The 21,893-nt window shown below is 36.0% G+C and overlaps 1 protein-coding gene across 2 annotated transcripts; it reads left to right on the top strand.

Moving 5' to 3' along the window:
• Window positions 1-2,879: 2,879 nt before the first annotated feature.
• Window positions 2,880-8,999, top strand: Vlet (COMM domain containing 10 protein valette). 2 transcript variants are annotated; one of them, XM_076178174.1, is made up of 5 exons: window positions 2,880-3,049; window positions 6,137-6,338; window positions 6,785-6,940; window positions 8,260-8,474; window positions 8,594-8,999. In XM_076178174.1, exons 1-5 carry the CDS (start codon window positions 3,030-3,032, stop codon window positions 8,595-8,597), a joined length of 597 nt encoding a protein of 198 aa, XP_076034289.1. In that variant the 5' UTR covers window positions 2,880-3,029; the 3' UTR covers window positions 8,598-8,999. The 2 variants fall into 2 exon arrangements, with proteins under 2 accessions (XP_076034289.1, XP_076034278.1); XM_076178163.1 differs by having other exon boundaries at window positions 8,260-8,999.
• The last annotated feature ends 12,894 nt before the right edge of the window (window positions 9,000-21,893 follow it).

Below are 21,893 nucleotides of genomic sequence, written 5' to 3'. Positions count from 1 at the left end.
ATAAATAAAATACATAAATAAATGCATAGGTATAGTTAGATAATAAACAAACAGGTAAATAGTAAATAACAATAAATTGACAAATAATTAATAATAAATGAGAATCAAACAGATAAATGATAACAAAACAAAAACAAATAATATAAGATAAATTATAATCATTACAGCATCTTGCTTAGGTGTTTATCTACATGATTCTTAAAGCTTCGAACCGAACTACATTGCACTACCTGTACAGGAAGTTTATTCCATTCATTAACTACACGGTTGGCAAAGTTGTTTCTACCTACCTACTTCCAAATTGAATCTATTTCCGGACAGTTTGAAACCATTGTTTCTTGTCTGATTTTCATACAATGTGAAAATTTGGTCACCTTTGATGTTGTCAATTCTCTTTAGAATCTTAAGACCTGTATCAAGTCACCTCTGAGTCTACGCCTTTTTAGGGAAAACAGATTCATATGTTTTAGTCGATTTTCGTATGATTTATTTTTGATATTTGGAATCAGTTTTGTGGCTCGCCGTTGTTCTTTTTCCAGTTTGTCAATGTCTTTAATGAGATTCGGTGACCATACGGAAATAGCATATTCCAAATGTGGACGAACTAACGATTTGTATAGCTTGTTCATGAGTGATGGACTTTTGAAATCAAAAGATCGCGCAATTAGTCCTAGAATCTTATTTGCATTATCAGAGGCTGAAATACACTGCTTGGGTGATTACAGGTCGTAACTGATAATTACGCAGAGATCTTTTTCACTATCCACTTTTGTTAACGAATTTCCAAATAACTTGTAATCGTGCTTACTGTTATTTTCACCTAAGTGCATTTACTTGTGTTAAATTTCATTAGCCACTTTTTAGACCATTACTGTAATTTATCTAAAGACTTGCCGCCTTCCAGTGGGTAAATGCCCTCTACTCTTATTACAAAGGCTGAGCATGCCGACAAGAGACCTTTTGGTCCATATCTAGGTCGGATGCGAAAGAAATCACAATAATGATAAATAAATGAATAAATAAAAACTATAATTATGTAACTCATAAATAAATGCATAGGTATAGTTGAATAATAAACAAACAGGTAAATAGTAAATAATAAATTGACATATAACTGTCCTTGTACCTTTTTCATGTATATATAATCTATGTATTTCTATTCAACTATGTACTTCTTGCATTGAATGTGTGATATACGAAAGCGCTCTGCTTTGTTAGTTTCTTTTTCCAAGTGGTCTACTTGCATAATACAATGTATGCAATGTCATATTTCGTAGCCTAAATTTTTTTATAGCCTATTTTAAATAAGATTAAATGAAAATTTTGTATTTAATTGTATGCAATATTGATGTAATCTTTGTATAATAAAGAAATAAACAACAACAGTTTCTAAAATACCATAATTTTCACTTTACCTTTTTTCAAGTTAGTGTACAAATATGCCCCGCATGTTCGAACCTCACAAGAAATTCTAAAAGTATGTTTTTGGCCAACTCCATCAATCACGCTCAGTGATGATCTGCTAGAGGTAAATTCATAACCACCAGTCGGTAATTTTGCAGAAGCTAAAAACAACTTCTCTTTTGTCATATTACATGAAAATCACACATTTAAAAAAAGAATAGTTCAAATAATTCAACTACATGCAATCTATTACACTAATAACACAATAGTGAGAAACTTAATAGAGTGAAGTTTGATCCATACCACTAGTGATTATAGATGGCAGGCTGGATGAATCGTAGCTGTGGTCGGTAATTTTGCAGAGGATAAAAATGTAACTTTTCTTTGGTCAAATTACATGAAAATCACACATTTTAAAGAAAACAGTTCAAATAATGCAACCATATGCTAATTTTTTAAATAAAATTGTGCATTTAAGCAAAAACCGTCCTTGGTCAGTAAATTTGTAGCTGTGGTCGGTAATTTGCAGAGGCTAAAAACGTAACTTCTCTTTGATCAAATTACATGAAAATTACACATTTTAAAGAAAATAGTTCAAATAATGCAACCATATGCTAATTTGTTTCGGTATTTGTAGCTGTGGTCGGTCATTTTGCAGAGGTTAAAAACATAATTTCTCTTTGGTCAAATTACATGAAAATAACACATTTTAAAGAAAATAGTTCAAATAATTCGACTATATGCAATCTATTACACTAATAACACAATAATGAGAAACCTAATAGAGTGTAGTTTGATCCATACCACCAGTGATCATAGATGGCAGGCTGGACGAATCGTAGCTTTGGTCGGTAATATTGCAGAGGATAAAAACGTAACTTGTCTTTGATCAAATTACATGGAAATCACACATTTCAAAGAAAATATGCTATTTTCTTTTTTATATAAAATCGTGCATTTGAGCAAAAACCGTCCTTGTTCGGGTTTTGTCGGTATTTAGTGAATCGGACGGTATGCGTAGTTGTGGTGAGTAATTTTGTAGAGGCTAGAAACGTGACTTCTCTTTGATGGAATTACATGTAAATCACACATTTTAAAGAAAATATTTCAAATAATGCAACCATATATATATATATATATATATATATATATATATATATATATATATATATATATATATATATATATATTATATACAAAATTGTGCATTTGAGCAAAAACCGTTCTTGTTAGGGTTTTGTCGGTAATTAGTGAGATCCGTCTGACATCACTGTAATCAGCTCGACCATATCAATTCGGCTACACTGATCGCACCTCTGATGTCCAGTTTGTCCACCCTTATGATGATTTTTTTTTTCTGTCTTCAAAATATGTAATAAAAATTCACATTGCCTTTACAAAGAAATTATATTTTCCATTGTATTATAACTTTATCAGTCGACTATGAATTTACTCAAAATTCTAACATTTTGTTTTGAAACCTACGACGGCTATTTATTTTGTAAACAAACCGTGACAACTTTCAGCCGATTGCCCAGTTACGCCCACGGATACGGAGAGGGATTGAGTTTAGATAAGATTTAGTCAAAATAAACACCCTATAAAAGACATCAAAGTTGTGAACGATGTTTCAAGTTACGGAGAAGTAAGTAAACTATGTTTTGCTAGTCTGCCAAGACACATCTGCGAATACTAAACTGTTACTAGTTCAGTTTGATTGGAAGTCAAGGCTTTGGATTATCTGTTAGCCGTGATATCTTGGGAGAATATTCACTAATGCAGATGAAAAAGGCCAGTAACGGCATGTATACAAACAAAAGATATATGTGGTAATCCCCATTTTCTGTTAGTAGATATTACATACATATGAATGCACTAGTACAGCAGGTTTTGCTTTTTTTTTATCAATTTACCTTTATCATTAAAGACATTATCACTTCCCAGTTTAAAGATGTGGTATTTTAGGAGCACCAGACCACAATGATTTTTTGTTTTCCCCGTGGTTATGATGAAATAGTGGGAGCCAGTATTTTTTGTTGTACACAGGTAATAGATTTCTCAAATATGAAGCTTAATTTAAAGGGCCTAAGATCCGACAGAATGCCATTCTTGTCCAGGGAACTACAGCAGTCCAAATCCTGGCTACATGTAGTGTATCTAAATATTCTTATATAAAATCCTACACTATTACAAGTGATGTGTTTTGGAAAATTGCTTGTGATTTTGAATTTGTATAAATTGAATACTGTGCTTAATTCAGTATGAAAAATTGACTTTCTATAATAAATGTAAACATAGGCTACTCAAACAAAATTTGTTCATACTTCCACACAATATAACAAAGAAAGTACAAGAATATATGATAGTATTAGTATACACATTAATAACTTCAGCGGGTTGCTACAAGCATAGCTCTCTTCCTGCAAAATGCAACTAGGTAAATATATGTAACTCGTATCACAGATATGCATCTACATTGTGGTGACTGTAGAAGTAGATTCATAGCATTTATGTGAATTCTCATATCAGAGAAAATTTTGTAACAAGGGATTGGCATAGTCTAATTCACCGTAGAAAAGAAAATGATTACTAATTGTATGATAGCAAGTGTCACTGAAAAGCTGGCATTGCCCGGGAATCGAACCTGGGACTTCCCACTGGCCGGGCTGGCATGCTTACTGATTACACCACAGTCGCCGCAAGTGACCACTTGCACATCTCCATTCCCTGGACCCTGCCAGTCCGGGAATGTGCACCACTGCAGGGATCCTACTCACTGTACCAAGTGTGATAGGGAGCATCACTGAAAAGATGTCACTGCTTAGGAATTGAACTCAGGACCTCTTGCTGCCTAGGCATGTGTGCTTACCAAGTACAGCATGATCACCTCTAGTGACCATTCACACAGTAATAATCCCTTTCACAACTGTCCAATTTTATACATGCAAATTAGAGACGGGAATATGATGTACATTTTTAACCTAACCAAACTGACCACCAGACCCCATATAACTCATTTAAGAATAGGCTATCCTAAGTATATTTTTCTCAGAAATGAATAGTACTTCTGTCCTTGTTGGTGATATCACACTAAAGATGTGTAATCACAGAGATGGTACAGGAGAGATTTGATAAGGATAACAGAATTGGGGAATACTAAGTTCAAAGTAACCAGCATTGTTTTTAAGAGTGGAGATTAGTCTGCTTTCATAAAAGAACATTGAGGGACTTGATCTGTAGGGATGTCACTAAAATCCTAAAATATTAGCTCCATTACTGTAAAAAATATGCAGTCTATACCCCATAGAAGTTGTTGTTGCAATACTGAGATTTTAATGCATTTGATTTTATAATTTCTGGTCTTTTATTGCCAAATATAGTAATAGAATTTGCTCAAATGACAAGTGCCATAGGATAATCTAGGCTGGAGGAGGTTAATTAATCAAGGTATGTGTGGAGATCTGTGAGCTAGGCTAGCTAAGGGATCTTGGAGAGAAACCCGTTACTGAGAGGTTAGGGTTGGTTAAATATGCTAAAAGAGTAATTACCAGTAATATCTTTCAAGGCATTGGTGTTGCAAATAAATGTAACATTTTCAGTGACTGTTTCCACTTTTTACTCTTTCTTTTAAGGCCAAGTAGTATTTCATAATGTAAACTTCAGAATGGGGTATTGACTGCAGAGACCTTACATGCCTAAGTGCTACATTGGGGCAAAGATCTCAGTGGTGACACCCACCTCCCCCATCACCACTTTCCATCTCTACCAACCCGCCTATTTTAGCTATAGTGAGTCCTCCTTATACGGTATTTCTTTATCCGGTAAATTCACAGTTACTGTATTTGGTAATTACTACCCTCGATTCTTATTTACAGTAAGAAAAATTCACAGATATGGTATCCGCTCGTGTTTTGTTTACACTGTACCTTAGTGCCACCATGCAGTGCAACCACCACAACAATCAGTCTCTTCCTGCATTCGGTATACGGTAATTTCAATTTGCGGTAAGGTTTTCAGGAATGCATGTGTACCCTATAACAAGGATTTACTGTATTGGCTTGCGAAATAATGAAACAAAATTTAAAAATTGTATTTAATGTCACTATTACAGAAAGGATAAGAGGAAAATATTTTGTATTCTGTTGATTCTAATGCAAAATTCGTATATTACGGTAAAATATTGAGGGCTCCTTTGACCCGTATTTTATTATAATTATTTTGTCAGCCTTGTGGGTGGCATGTCCAGACTAGAATTGCTGCCCCGTAAATGTGCCGCCCCAGGGCATATGCCCCCCTCCCCCCCCGCCCATATGAAGGCCCTGATTGGTTGCATAGTTATATGCAGTTGATACTTTCGAGACTGAATGACAATTATATGGACTATTCATGTAGTATTCTCCTACATTTACTGACAGATCTTCACTAATAGAAGAATACTAAGCCATATTCTAACTTTCATTATTCCTTGTTTCTGCCATTACTCATAAGTTTCTCCTGCACCACCGCTCCAAGGAGAGCACATTTTCTTTTCCAATTCTCTTGTGGTGAAGAGACAAGAATGGTATTACTATATCCTTGTGCATGTCATAAAAGCCAATCAAATAGGAATGATTGAAGTGGCCTGGAAATTCGGTTTTCTGTACTTTTCTTTTGTCTTCCCTTTCTAGATCTCAAAATGTAGCCGTGCATAATGTGCCTTGAGTATTTATTATGCTTTTGTTCCTGCTTACAGATTGAAGGAAGGTATCAAGATACTCAACCAATTGAGTTCCAGTAAATTGAATGGGATTCTTGCCAGAGTCTTCTCTGCCATCGGCAGTGGACAACCAAGAGTCTTTTCAGAAGAGGAAGAAACAAAGCTTAGCACTTCTTTGGATCTGTCACTTGAAAACACACAACTTTTAACTCATACTATTGCATACATTATTCAGCAAGTAAGGATTTCTCTAATTATGAATTATTAATACATCCTTTTTCTTACATTTGTATTAGATCTTTTCAAGCACTAGATTTCTCAAAACTGTGTGTTAGGGTGGCCCTCTTAGGTAAATAAATTTCATTAGCATTAGTCAGACCTGTATGAATGAATTTGACCCATTATCTGGTAAAGAGTTAAGTTTTTGATTGTTCATTCTGTCAGACTTTCATCTCAACATCTTATTTTTCATATGTGCTAGATAACATTAGTATCCAGATTGTCTCCTTTTGAAAGAGTACATTGTAAGTGTGTGGAAAAATGACAGAAAGAAAAGAAAGTAGACAGATCAAGATCTCATTTTACTTATTTTAGAAGAGTGTAATGTAGATGACTGAAAAGTATCAAAAGGAAAGAAAATTTAGGTCTTAACAGATTGTGACATTGTTTTACTCATCTTTTCAGGCTTCTTACAATATTGTACGCCCAAACCTCTTGGCTGAACACCTGGCAGCTCTTGAGGTGGATGATTCTCTCAGTGCTGTCATTGTTGAATACTGGACTTCAAATGCCAAGGTTCTGGTGGATAGTCTTCGTCGCAGAAATGTTGTGGAAAAACAGGTATATGAGACTAAGATTGTCAGAAGGGATTGGACATAGAAAATTTAAGGATTGTTTCTATCTATAGTATGAAGTCTTTTGGGCTTTCCTTAAATTTGAAGAAAATGTGACAAAGTTGACAGAAAGGCAATATGGAGTGTGTTGCAGATGTATGGGATAAGGGGACTATTGAGGGTGGCAAAATGATTTTACATAAATAGTAGAGTTTGTGTGTGGCTTGGGTATGGAGAGTGTGAATGGTTTGAGATGAAGTGAAGGGGGTACCAGGGTTGTGTAATGCCACCATGGTTGTTTGTGTATATGGGTGGGATCATTAGGGAAGTAAATGTGAAAGTGCTAGGTAGGAGTTTGGAGTTAGCGAATATGAGGGGAGGGAAATGGGAGGTGAGCCAGTTGTTGTTGGTGGATGACACGGCACTTACAATGAAAAATTAGATGTTATGCTAACTGATTTATCATCATTATTTCAATGGTGGTGCTAAGATGAGAGGGAGGGTGGAGGGGTGTGGAGTGTATTCAGGGATGGAATGGATGGGAATGATTTTATGCCTTTTCCTTTTTGGCTACCTCCCTTGTAAGGGGAAAAAAAGCCTTGGTATATGTATGTATGTATGTATTTCAATGATAAAATGTATTACATATATATATATATATATATATATATATATATATATATATATATATATTTTTTTTTTTTTGGGGGGGGGGTTATTGACATAGTTCCCCAGATCAGCCACATAGCATTATCCTACAAATATCTTCCGAGACAAATCATTACACTTGTTTCTGCTATCTCATACATCTCTTTTTATTACTCCAAGGACTCAAATATTGTCTCTGGTCATACTTGTGTGACATAAGGATAAAAGTACTGCCATTATGCCCCATGTATATTGTAAAATTGACTAAAAGGGGCATAGCAAGGTGACTAAGGATTCAATATCTGTATTCTCCTCCAACAAGGACTTAGCCAACCTCTCACAAGGGGGGAAGTCAGTTAGTATATACATGATCATTATTTGGATGGGTGTGGGATTTGTGTATGCTTTGACTTGGTAAACCCTCCTTATAATTGGGAAAAATTCCTTATGTATATATGTACATACATATATCAAGGCTTTTTTCCCCTTTACATGGGAGGTAGCCAAAAAACAAAGGCATAGAAATCATTCCTAACCATTCCATCTCCTACATACTCCACTCCCCTCCACCCTCTTCCCTCCCTCTTATTTTCGCACCTCCTGGATAATGGGTCATCCCTGCATCATGTCCACTTGTCTACATGTAATCTTATTTATTTATTTTATTTTTTTGTACAGCTTGACAGTATTGCATGGGAGCTTCATGTGACTGCAGCCACATCTACATTAGCTCGACAAACACAACCTCTTGCATTGCTTCAATTCAACATATCAGAACCTTCTCCTGCAGAAGACGGTTCCAGTTCATCTCTAGTGATGCAACTCAATAAACAGCAGTTATACGACTTATACAAAAATATAGAGGAGATTCAGGAGCAGTTAGATGCACTTAGGTGAATTTTATAGAGTACTAAGGTAAAGGTTATTGTATGAGAACATGATTTGAAATATGGTGGCCAAAGAAAAGAAATGATAATTATTTTGTATACTCATTTGATGTTGTATATTTTAGGTAATGTTTTGGTAAACTTCAGAATACAACTAGAATAGTATAGACTACATGCTAATGAGGTGGCATAAAATATGACCTACTACCCTTCCCTCCACCCTCTTTGTCAGGTTCTGCCTAGAAAAAATCTATATCAGTATTTTGAAAATGTTTAATTGCAGAACTTGATTTGTTACAGTTTGATTATTGTATTTGTTGCATTCCTTTTAGATTTGATTAGTTATAATTTAGATAAGTTTATGCAGTGGTGGTGTTTATATGCATTGAAATCAGTAAGAAGGTAATGAAAAGGTCTAGTGTTATATGTCTTTGTTGTTAGGTGGAGGGAGAAAGAAAAGAGGAGAATGACTGCATGAATGATTGTATTGTAAGTATATATTTGTTTCCTCAAAATAAACACTATTCCTTTTATGAACTTTGACTTTCCTTGTAAAACATTGTCTTGATAGTTTTTTGCAATCCAATGTAACTTGTTCTTTGTAACTACATCAGTGTCTACTGTTGAGGTGTGTTTGTCTTTAATCTCTAGTGACTAAGAGCGACTGCCACTTCTTAGGTTGCCTCAGCACATAAGAGCAAAGATTTAGCCACAGATAAACAAATTAAACAAAAAACCTTAATTTTCTTTACTACACTAGGGCAAGAAAAGGTTTTACTGAAGGTGCTTGTAGTACAGTAAGACCTCTCATTAACGGACGTTAATTAGCTGTGTTTACGGTGTTTTTGCTGTGTTTTCGGTGTTTTTGGTGCTGTTGTTTAGTGCGTGCAATCACTATGCCACCCAAAAACCACTCCAAAACACCGAAAACACAGCAAACTCAGCTAATTAATGTCAGTTAATGAGAGGTCTCACTGTATCTTTATAAATGTATGAAGGGATTTCTCTACTTTCCACATTAGGGGGGTGTCGCTGATTAAGTGACATGACCTTGCTGGATATGTACTTTGTCTTGCTGCATTGCTCTTGATCCAGGGCAGTGGGCAGGAGCCAGGGATGACCTTTCATCCATGAGGAGCTAAGATGAGAGGGAGGGAAGGGTGGTGGATGGGAGAGAAATGGGTGGGTGTGGGTATATGCCTTTTGACTTGGCTACCTAACATATAAAATTATATAAAGCCCTTGATATATATATAGATAGATAAATTCCTAATATCTTGGTAAAATAATGTACTCATAATTTGGCATCATAGTAAGGCATGGGTTAAGTTAATCTTGTTATGGTCTTGTGCTAGATGGATTAGTTGTATATCAGAGTTTTAAGGCTTATATTTCAAGAAAATAAAGTAAAATAAAAAAAATTGTGCAACTTAATTTTTGTAAAGTATGTACTATTATGGGCATCTAAACCAAACACATAATGTATAAAAACTTTACAAACATGGCCTTAGTTAAGTATTTAATACAGCTCTATGAACATTCATAATAATAACCATCATTAATGATAATAATAATAGATAATAACAGCTGTTACATATCAAGTTCAATAACTGTAAATCTACAATACCACAGTGGCTGGCAATGGTCCTATAAGTTTTATAAACTTCTTTTGGAAGAAACTTTGGATTTTTGTCTGTGTGTGAGAGGCTGCAGTTTCCAAGAAGAAAATATATCACCGGCTGAAATTAGTAGACGAAGGAAAAGAGCCGCCAGTTGTCAGCTCTACATGTGTGAGAAGGTGGAAGAAATGAGGTGTTATTAAGAAGAGAGATACTAAGGGCTAAGTTTGAAAACAGATTATCAGTGCCTAGGAGTAATTGCACCTCCAGATAAAGATAAGAGGATAGATAGGTTTTGAAAATGAGCATCAGGAAGATAATTATTCCGGCCTCTTACAGGATCACCACAAGCATGTTGCTGTCAGTGTATATAGTAGTGTCATAACACCCTCCGCTCAGCGCTCCCGACGAGAAAGTAATTCAACATGGCACATACCAGAAACAGCAACAGCTCCAAGAAACTTGAAGATATGGTGGAGAGTCTTGTGAAAGCAAGAGAAGAGGACAGACAGTTCCAGATGCAAGCAAGGAAAGAAGACCAACAGTTCCTAAGCGAGTTGAAAGAGATAGTTAAACAACAAAGGCAGGAGATACAATATCTCAAATCGACTGTAGTTAATCTCCAAGCTAGAGTGGAAGACCTAGAGCAGTACACGAGGAGAGAAGATATAATCATTAGTGGTTTAAAGATTGTGAAAACGTATTCGGAAGCTGTGAAAGGTGACTCCGACTATAGTGCAGATAACAGTGGTCAGAACATTGTAGAAAATCAAGTGATCCATTCTCTAAGTAACAAGGGAATACAGATCAGAGACACAGAGATATCAGCTTGCCATACACTGGGAAAAAGAAAACAGGACGGTACCCAAAATGTGATCGTGAGATTCGTTTCAAGAAAGTCGAAGGTGAACGTGCTGAAAAACGCCAAGAAATTGAAGGGGACGGGCGTCTACGTGAATGAACACCTGACAAAACGAACTGGAGAGATTGCCAAAACAGCACGCGACATGAGGAAACAAGGGAAGATCATCTCGACATGGACAAGAGACTGCAAGGTGTATATCAAGTGCAAGGATGAAAAAGTACATCAAGTAAGTAATCTTGAACAATTAGTTGAATTTCAATAGTTCACATTCCTTAATCTTCTAACACAAACATAACCATGAACACTACAACTAACACAAAAACTAAAACAAACATATCAAAAAACTGTTCTTCATGCCATACCCTTGTCCCTACCAATCACCTCAAATGTACATTATGCAAACATTTATATCATCTCATGTGTGCAAATATACCCGTAAATACTGCCAAAAATAACCCCAATATTTTCAATAACTGGTTCTGCCTAGACTGCTCAAAAACATTTCCCTATCATGCCATCTCAAACACAGAAATTAATATTTTGTTTTCCGCGCCAAATCTCGCATAAAAAAACCCAGATGTATATACCGCCATTAAGAAGTATAAAGAAATAGACAAAATATCAGAAAAGGAATTTTCGATATTTAATCACAATAATACCCAAATTGACCCCGAATTAAATTTTTACTCAAAATTAACAAAAGACAGCGATTACTATAGTGATACACAATTTGACACGGTATTTCGTGATATTGATGGTTTCACACTAATTCACATCAATGCAAGGAGCCTAAACGCCAATTATCAGAAAATTGACTGTTATCTCAAGTTACTCAATAAAAGCTTTGACGTTATAGTGATAAGCGAAACATGGATTGACCCAGGATGTCTAGTAAACTTCTTACAAGACTATACTCCTTACAGTGCTAATAGACAGATCCAAAAAGGCGGCGGAGTCTCCATCTTCATAAAAAAATCAATTTCATGCAAACTAATAAATCAATCCACTAATTCGTATGAAAACCTATTTGATTGCGTAGCTGTTGAGATTTTCAGTAAAACTAAAAAGAATACCGTCATAACAAGTATTTACAGAAAGCCAGGCACAAACATCAATGAGTTCACAAATATGCTTGAAGAAATCATAACTCCATTTAGAAATAAAAATCTATATCTCTGTGGTGACTTCAACATAGATTTACTTAAGTATGAGACTCATGAACAAACAAGACACTTTACAGATATGATTTTCTCTTTAGGTATATATCCTTTGATAAATAAACCAACCCGAATAACAAATACAAGTGAAACATTGATAGATAACATTTTCACCAATATTGTAAACTCCGAGATTCATAGTGGTATCTTAATAAGTGATATAAGTGACCATCTACCGGTATTCACTATCAGTCCAAAAGAAATGCACTGCATAACAAAACCCAGAATTGTACTTAAACGTAAAATTGACGAAAAAGATATTGCAAAATTAAATCAATGCTTAAAAGAAGAAAATTGGGATCAGGTTTACGAGTCAGAAAATGCCAATCTATCATATAACGAATTTGTAAGCATTATCATGAGTAATGTAAACAAATGCTGCCCAGAGAGAGAAGTAGAAATAAAACCACGTAACGTAAACTCAAAACCATGGTTTACAAACGGTCTTAAGAACGCGTGTCGAAAGAAAAACCAACTTTACAAGAAATCAATTCAAAGCAAGTCCTTGACAGACGAAAACAAATACAAAGTGTACAAAAACAAACTTACAACAATTTTACGCAACTGTGAAAAAAAATACTATGACACACTGCTTGAAGGTTATAAAGGTAATATAAAAAAGACATGGGAAGTAATAAACAACTTAACTAGGCACAAAATTAATAACACCAATGAATTCATAGACATTATTAAAAAAGGAAAAACTAAAAAAGAAGTGGCAAACGAATTTAATGAATTTTTCTCCCATGTAGGACTTAACCTCGCGAAACAAATAAAGACAACACATCAAACTTACGAGACATTTTTGAAACACCGAATAAATAACACTATGTTTTTAAAACCCGTCACGGAAAACGAACTTATGAACACAGTAAAATCAATGCAGAACAAGAAATCACTCGATTGCACAGGAATCAATATGAACCTCATAAAACAAATTATGCCTATCATCAAAGATCATTTTCTGACAATATGCAATAAATCATTTGAACAAGGGATATTTCCAGATGCAATGAAAATAGCAAAAGTAATACCGATATTCAAATCAGCCGACAAATCAAGTTATAATAACTATAGACCAATTTCACTATTACCACAGTTTTCCAAAATTCTTGAAAAGTTATTCACAATTCGCCTTGACTCATTTCTAAAAAAAAATGACGTCATTTACCATAGTCAATATGGATTTCAACGAAATCTTTCAACGTCTACAGCAGTAATGGAATTAATTGAAGAGATAACTAACAATATAGAACAAAAGAAAAAAACAGCCGGCATATTTATTGATCTTAAAAAGGCATTTGACACAGTAAATCATGAAATCCTAATTCGAAAGGCCGAATACTATGGGCTAAGAGGTAAAGTTAATGACTGGTTAAAAAGTTATCTAAAAAACAGGAAACAATATGTGGCCATTGAGGAAGAAAGATCACACATTCTACCAGTTACATGCGGAGTACCTCAAGGTTCAGTTCTAGGACCCAAACTATTCTTACTATACATTAATGACATTACAAATGTATCCAACCTTATGAAATTTATACTGTTCGCCGACGATACCACCATTCTATGCTCCGATACAAATTCCGACAAACTGATCAAGACAATTAATGAAGGATTATGTCAACTATCCAACTGGTTTTCAGCCAATAAGCTATCCTTAAACGTATCAAAAACTAACTACCTGCTTTTCTACAAAAATAATGAAAGTACTAAGCCGATCAAAATAAACAACGAAATTATTGAAAAAGCGTCCGTCAGTAAATTTCTAGGCGTGTATTTAGACGATCAACTTAATTGGAAACATCATATAAATCACGTGATAAATAAGATATCCAAAACTTTAGGAATTATGCATAAAATGAGAAATATTCTCAATGAAAATACCCTACGTACCATTTATTGTAGTCTACTACTACCATACTTAAACTATTGTTCAGAAATTTGGGGTAATACTTATCAAACTAATCTTCAACGCATAATTACCTCTCAAAAAAGGGCACTGCGTATAATCTGCAATGTAGGTCGTTTGGAACATACAAATAATTTATTTAAAAAACTAAATCTACTCAAATTCAATGACTTAATAAAGTACAAAACTGCCATTGTTATGCACCAAATCTACAATAAACACATGAATCAAAACATATTGAAATTTTACTCAACTTACGAAACTCGCTATGCGACTAGGCAAACAAACGACTTCTTTAAAACTCAATACAGAACAACCAAAAAAAGCCAATGCTTATCTATTATAGGTGTTAACACATGGAATAAACTGGAAAAGGATTTACCTAAGACAAAATGTTTATCATCATTCAAACGATACTTAAAAAAGTCTTTAATCTATAAGTATTAGTATATTGAACACTTCAGGTCCATTTCATGGTTGTATTCATGGAGAAACTGCCCAAGTCTGCCGCTCTTTTTTTTTTTTTTCTATTCCAGCAGGTCACGGTGACCCGGATCTGCGCATTAAGCAATTGTCGTCCCGTCGACAATCGACCTGACCTCTCACCTCTCTCCTGACCCCCACAAGTTGCGATGCTCGCTCGTGCCCCCGATTTCTGCGTGAGGTCGGAGTTGGCGGACGTCGTGACGCATGCCATTGTGTGTGTGTGTGTGTGTGTATGCATGTATGTGTGTATGTCGTGGACGGACGGCTCGTTCGCGGACGGCTCGTTCGCGGGCGGCTCGTCCGCGGGACTGGGAGGTGGGACGGCTCGTCCACGGGAATATGGACATCTCGTCCAATGACTTTTTTTTTAGAATAGTAAACATAATTTGCGGAACAATTAAACTTTATTTACATATTTATGTATACAGAGTGCAGGTGTGATTATTTTTTTTATCATAGTTGGAGCTGTTCTGGGGTGTTAAAATAAGCATGTCCATGACATTTATAAACACATCTATTACTTACCAGAATATATCATCTAAAGCAAATTTTAATGAAATAACATGAAATATCATTAAAAAAAAGGTAATAAAATGATTGTCTAGGAGTTTTTTGAAATCTTGTCCGTGGACGAGTTGACCACCCATGGTGGTGTCTGTGGACGGGTTGTCCTGCTTTGCGGTTTTGTGGGCGGGTTGTCCGTGGACGAGTTGTCCTACAATCGTGTATATATGTGTGTAGATGTGTATGTGCCATGCTACCATGTAACAAAAATAAATAAATGAAATTAATTTTTTCCTTAAGGGAGAGCAACTCCCCATAAGCTTTGCTTCTCGCTCTCCCTTTTCAACTACCAATTTTGTAAAAAAAAAAAAAAAAAAAATGTATATATGTATGTCTAATTGTATTTAATATTGTTGAATAAACCTATAATAATAATAATAATATCTAGATTCTAGAGATTTTATATAGAATTACGTTACTTTAATTTTTAGTGCAAGAACAAAAGGTAAATTGCATAACTTTGGTAGATTACTGGGTTTGGATCTAGTATCTGTAATATTATAATAGACGTTTTATTCATCAGTTAACTAAAAGTATACGGATACACTAAACGGCGAAATAAAAATTACATAAACTGGCATGTAGATATATTTATAATAGTCACCCCTTTACATTTTTCATTCTTTGACTCTAGTGACAATAAGAAAATGAAAATTTAAGGAATGACATTTAAATAGCTTATATGTTTCCTGTATTTTTTTTTTCAGTTCCATGATATAAAATACACTATGAATGTCTCTGCATATAGTTGATACAGACGATAACTGATAATGGTAAATGTTCAGTTTTGCACATGTCCTCTTCTATCTCTACTATCCCATTTTATTAGATCCTCTCTATCAATAATTTCCATGGCCATGGCCATGCCTTTCATGATTCTATAAATATTGATCAAGTCTCCTCCCTTTCTTCTTTGCTCTAATGTTTGTAGCTCAAGTTTTGCTAGCCTCTCCTTATATGATAGTTCTGAGAGCGTTGGTGCCAATTTCGCAATTGCCCCCTGTATTCTTTCAAGTTTTGTTATACACTTTTTTTGTACTTGGTGACCACGTCATCCCTGCATACTCCAATTTTGGTCTTATCAAAGTGATTAGTATTTTCTTTACTATTTCTTCGTCGAAGTATGTGAATGCCATTTTGGTTGATCTAGGTCCTTCTCTTTTTCCACTTATTTGATTTCTTCCTCTCCCAATGTATATTGTTACGTATTCGCATGTATATTAAACTCACCTTTTTCTATTGCACATGGGCCGTGATCATGGGAGCACGAGTTAAAGACAAGTTCACGCTTACAATTGTCCGGATCAGGGAAAGGCAGGAGTTCAGTCTTCTCTTGTTTATTCTGCTTAGCGAACATGAGGATTTTACACGTGTGTTCAACACCAATGCTAGGCTTACTCTCTCTATGCGAGGTATGGCGAGCGACGCCGGGACCCCCCCCCCCTGGCGTCCCCCCATGCATACCCTCGCTACATACCCCCTTGCTTATGCTTCGACTCTCCGACATCACGCATCACTTACACGCATACCAACCATCCAGGCACACTATGCAACATTCATACATGCAATTTCGCCACAATATTATCCCACTCCTCTTTTTTTGCTTCTTCCAAATTCCATTATACTATACTTCTTAGTATTAAATTCCATGTCCCACTTCCTACTCCACTCCCATACATTGTTGAGATCACTCTGCAGTGATTCACAACCTTCTTCGGTGTTTACTTTTTTCAAAATTTTTGCATCGTCTGCGAAGAAGCTCATATAACTTTCAATTCCTTCATCCATATTTTTAGTATATATAGCAAACATTATTGGGACCAGAACTGTTCCTTGTGGAACTCCACTAATCACCTCGTCCCAATTGAAATGTTTACCTCTTATCACCACTCATTTTTCTTTCGCGTAAGAAGTCTTCCACCCACTTCAGTAGTTTGCCCTGTATTCCTCCTACAGTTTCCAATTTCTTAGCAATTTCTTATGTGGCACCTTATCAGAAGCTTTTATCAGGTCTAGAAAAGCATAATCAGCCCATCCATCTCTTTCCTGTATTATATCTATTAGTCTTGAATAGAAACACATTAGGTTTGTGAGACATGATATTCCTTGTCTAGATCCAAACTGCCTCGGATTTAGTACATTGTTTTAGTACATCTAATTTTGATCATTCTTTCATTTTTTTTTTTTTGTTACCGTACTTGTAAGAGAAACCGGTCTATAGTTTGTAGGGTCCTCTTTGTTTCCCTCTTTATACATTGGTACTATATTTGCTCTTTTCCAACCTTCTGGAACTTTTCCTTCCTTCAATGAACTGCTTAATAGACTATGTAATTTGTCTGTTAGTTCGTCCCTGCATTCTCTCAAAATCCGGTTTGCCATTTCATCTGGACCATGGGATTTTCAGACATCGAGATTACTCAAGTGATTCATTATTTCATTCTTTGTTACTTCTATTTCTTTCATAGGGGGACTTTCCCCTCCCGCTCATCATCTCTCAGTTGTATGTTCTCCCTCGTAAACACTGATTTCAAATGCTTGTTCATAATTTCTGCCATTTCTATTTCCTCAGTGTATTCTGTTCCTCCTTGTCGTAGTTTCACTAATTCTTGATCTTTACATTTTTCTATGACATCCTTTTCCTGTTTTCCCCTTTCTTCTCTGCGCACTTGTACATGTTCATTTCCATAATCGGTATATATTTTCTTTTTTTTTTGTGTCTTTCCTCCATTTTATCCAAGCTTTATCCCTTTTATCTTTTAACCCGCTACATGTTTTGTTGTACCAACATTTTACTCATCCTTTTTCCTATTTTTGTCTTGGAACATACTTTTACACTCCTTTATAAATTTTTGTCATATTTCCCATTTCTCTTCTACTGCTGTTTCTTTTTTGCATATCCTTTCCCAGTCTGTTTTTTTGAAAGAAAAACATCTCATTTTATCAAATTTTTATTTTCCATACATCATTCTTCCCTTTCTATATTGTTCGTTTTTTCCCATGTATTTTTCTGCATTTAGTTCCAGTTCAACTAATATGTGGTCACTTTTAGTTATTGGTGTCTTATATTCAATCTTGTCCACTAGTTCAGGTTCTGATGTGATTATTAGGTCTAGTATCGATGACTCTTCCTCATATCTATACCTAGTATTCTCTTGTATCCATTGTGTTATTGTATGTTTTATAATCATATCAAGTAGTACATTTCCCCATAGGTCGTCTCCACCCTTCACTGTCATCTCTTCCCAGCAGATTTCTTTACAATTAAAGTCACCCATTATAACTATTCTTCTTCCATCTTCCATTATCTTATTTAGTGTTATCCTTGTGTATTCTAACATATTATTGTATTCTCTCTCTTCCCACGAAGCCGTTTTAGGAGGCACATAATTTACCACAAACTTCCTGCTCTTCTTGTCCCTGTCCTCTATTTCCATCATAATCATTTCCACTCCATTCTTTCCTTAAGTAACATTCCTCACATTTTATCCTTCTTAGTCAGGAGCATAAATCCACCACCTTGTTTTACTTCTCTGTTTCTAATCCAAAAATTATATACATCGTGCCCTACACTGTTGGGTGGTAATGGACCTTTCAGTTATGTCTCCACAAATACCATTATGTCAGGCTCTTTTTCCCTCAGGTAATCATTCAGTTCAAGCCTGTTATTAATCCATCTATATTTGTGAAGGACACTTTTAATGTTCTGCTACCTACATCCTGTTTTCTGTTTCCCCTCTTTTTCTCTACTATGAACCATTTCCTCACTTTCATATCCACTATACTTCAATAGAATTTCTCTTGGTCTGACTCTGTTCTGTTCTCGTTTTGTTTCCTTAGCTTCTATTATTTTTTTCTCTTCCTCTCTTTCCTCTTTATTCATCTCTCTTTTTATCCATGCCTGTTTGTACTGATCACCTTCTGCTAGTTTTCCTGTTTTTGACAAGACTTTCTCTGCGGTCGTTTGTGACCTAAATTTAACCTTAATTGGTCTGGTCTTGTCTATACTGTATTTCCCCAGCCTATATATTTCTTCAGTTTCTTTCCCTATTTCCTGTTCACCTTCTTGAAATATTTTTAATACCTTGTTCACTCTTTCTCCTCTCTTACTCTTGTAGTCCTTTTTGGATTATGCTTTTCTTCCATTCCTAATATAATTATACATTTCTTTTTATCTGCTAAGTCTTTTACTATATTCTCCTTCTCTCTCATCACTTTAATAATTGTGTCCTTAGTGTGTTCCTTCATCTGTTGTTTCACTATATCTCTAAATTAAATTTTGCTATTTTCCTGAACTTTTTTCCAACCACTTACCTCTTTTGCTATGGACTCTTTATTCTCTTTATTATTCCTCTTTAATTCCTCATTCTCATCCTTTACTTCTTTTAACTGTCTTTTTAATTCTTCTGTTTCTTTATTTAGGTTTTGGTTCTCCTTCTTTAGTTCTTCCAATTTATCAACTCTTTGTGTAATTAGTGCAAGTTGGCTAAACCTAACCTCCCATGCTTCGTTCATTTTTGTTATTTTTTCCTCTAGACTTGCTAATCGGGGGAGGTTGTCATCTCCTCTCCCATTAAGTCCATAGAAATAATTATCTCCACTTTCTATTGCGCTGCTCTTAACTATATTTCTAATTCTAATGCCTTTACTGACTTGTTCGACTTCAGATGTGTCGTCTGCACATCTTTTGTTTACATTTCTTCTGACGTCCGGGACCCGATCGTCCCCTTCCTCATTTTCTCCCATTTTCCTCAATAATCCCTCCTTCTCCTTTTTCTTCACCTTCCCACTACACCACGAGCTTTCCCCTTCCCTACTAATGCAACACAGGTAATCCCTCGTCGTTGAAACCCACGATTTTTTTCTTTCTCGGAGTTCCAATCTTTGCCGTCAATCCGACGTGTGTGTGTGTGGGGGGGGGGTGCGTGTGCGTGTGTGTTCTTGCGTGCGTGTGGGCTTGGTCCCAGTGGCATCAAATGAGCTATGGTACCCTTGAGAACATGATACAGTATATCGATCACGCGCACGACACTGAAGTCTATGGTGAATCACACATTGAAATATCATGAATAATTTGCATGTATAGTAATTTTAAATGAAAAATACACGGGCCATCCCGTTTTTTATTAAATAGTCTGTTATGTTCGTGATAATCTTTGTTTCTATCCATGGGACTGATATTGCGCTGAAGAAAGGAAGTAAATATTTAACGAGAACACTCTGTGAGGGATAATAAAGCTTTATGTTTTTTTTTTCTTTCTTCATTTTTTGCATAAGATTTGAAAGTCCGGTATAGTTCACTACATAGAAAATGTTTGAAGGTGCACCTTCTTTCTCCTCCTTTTCCTCTTCCCCTACTCCTCGTCCTCCTCCTCCTTCTCCTCCTCCTCCTTATTCTCCTCCTCCTCCTCCTCTTCCTTCTCCTCCTCCTTCTCCACCTTATCCTCCTTATCCTTCTTCTCCACCTTATCCTCCTTATCCTTCTCCTCCTTCTCCTCCTCCTACTCCTTCTCCTCCTCCTCCTTCTCCTCTTCCTCCTCCTTTTCCTCCTCCTCCTCCTCCTCCTCCTCCTCCTCCTCCTCCTTCTCCTCCTTCTCCTCCTCCTCCTCCTTCTCCTCCTCCTCCTCCTTCTTCTCCTCCTCCTCCTCCTCCCCTTATTCCTCTCCTGCCTCCTCCTCTCCCTTCCACTATAACCTTTACAGATTCTGCATCTACATCATTGGGTTTAAGATGTCTGCCCAAGTTCGACAAGGGCTTGTCAGTGCTTCCATCATGTAAGGGATTCTAAGTGTTTGAAGCCCTAGATTTGCATTACATTATACACGTGCACATGTATACATATACATACATCCACACATGTACGCACGCACGCACACACACACACACACACACACACACACACACACACACACACACACACACACACACACACACACACACACACACACACACACACGCATATCACTCATGTAATTACTGTATTGCATTATTGTCAGCCTATCATTGTAAAACTTAGACTAGGCGTTGTATTACTCATATAATTACTGTATTGTATTATTGTCAGTGTATCACTGCTATTTCAATAAACTTATTATTATTATTATTATTATTATTATTATTATTATTATTATTATTATTATTATTAATCATTATTCATTATTACACTCGCATTCACTCACTCTCCCTTTATCTCAACTTTTCCATTTCTCAACTTCTTAACCTTTCAACTTCGCCATACCTCAACCTCAATCTTTAAGTTCCTCAACTACTCAATTCATCAACTTGTATCTCTTCAACTTCTCAGACCCTCAAATCCGAATGAAGTTTGAGAAGGAACATAACGACGAAAGAGCACAAGAACAGGATATTAAAGGACAAGAGGAGATTCAAAGAGTGAGGGGAAGGAGAACAAACACAAAAATCGGTCAACACACGAAAGAAAGGAAAGAAAGGCACAAGAACCAGAATACCCAAAACGCTTGCACAGTGCACCGTCACATACGAAGACGTTTCCCCGGGCAGAGGTAGTTGCCTCGATCACTGGAAATAAACAAAATATAGTTTTCGAAATTTTCCAAAAAAGATATGTGCAGACACGCATGTCCACACGCACGCAAGGGGAAGGGGAGGGAGAAGGAAGAGGAAGAGTGAGAGAGCGTGAGAGAGGAGGGGGGGGGGAGTGTGTGTGGGGAGAGGGGAGTGAGAGCGAGAGAGATGGAGAAGGGTGAGAGAAGGGGAAAAGTGTGTGGATGAATCCACATTTCA

Source organism: Oratosquilla oratoria, chromosome 3 (genome assembly GCF_046742065.1).
Source record: "Oratosquilla oratoria isolate Oo_2021 chromosome 3, ASM4674206v1, whole genome shotgun sequence".
Lineage (NCBI taxonomy): Eukaryota > Metazoa > Arthropoda > Malacostraca > Stomatopoda > Squillidae > Oratosquilla > Oratosquilla oratoria.
The sequence above is the reverse complement of the archived record's forward strand: the minus strand, read 5'-3'. Positions and strand labels throughout refer to the sequence as shown.

What these genes read in the sequence shown, in the direction of transcription:
- Vlet (XM_076178174.1), top strand. Translation starts at nt 3,030, where the DNA reads ATGTTTCAAGTTACGGAGAA. An exon ending in ATGTTTCAAGTTACGGAGAA is followed by an intron (nt 3,050 to 6,136) that starts GTAAGTAAACTA and finishes TCCTGCTTACAG; the next exon opens with ATTGAAGGAAGGTATCAAGA. An exon ending in TTGCATACATTATTCAGCAA is followed by an intron (nt 6,339 to 6,784) that starts GTAAGGATTTCT and finishes TCATCTTTTCAG; the next exon opens with GCTTCTTACAATATTGTACG.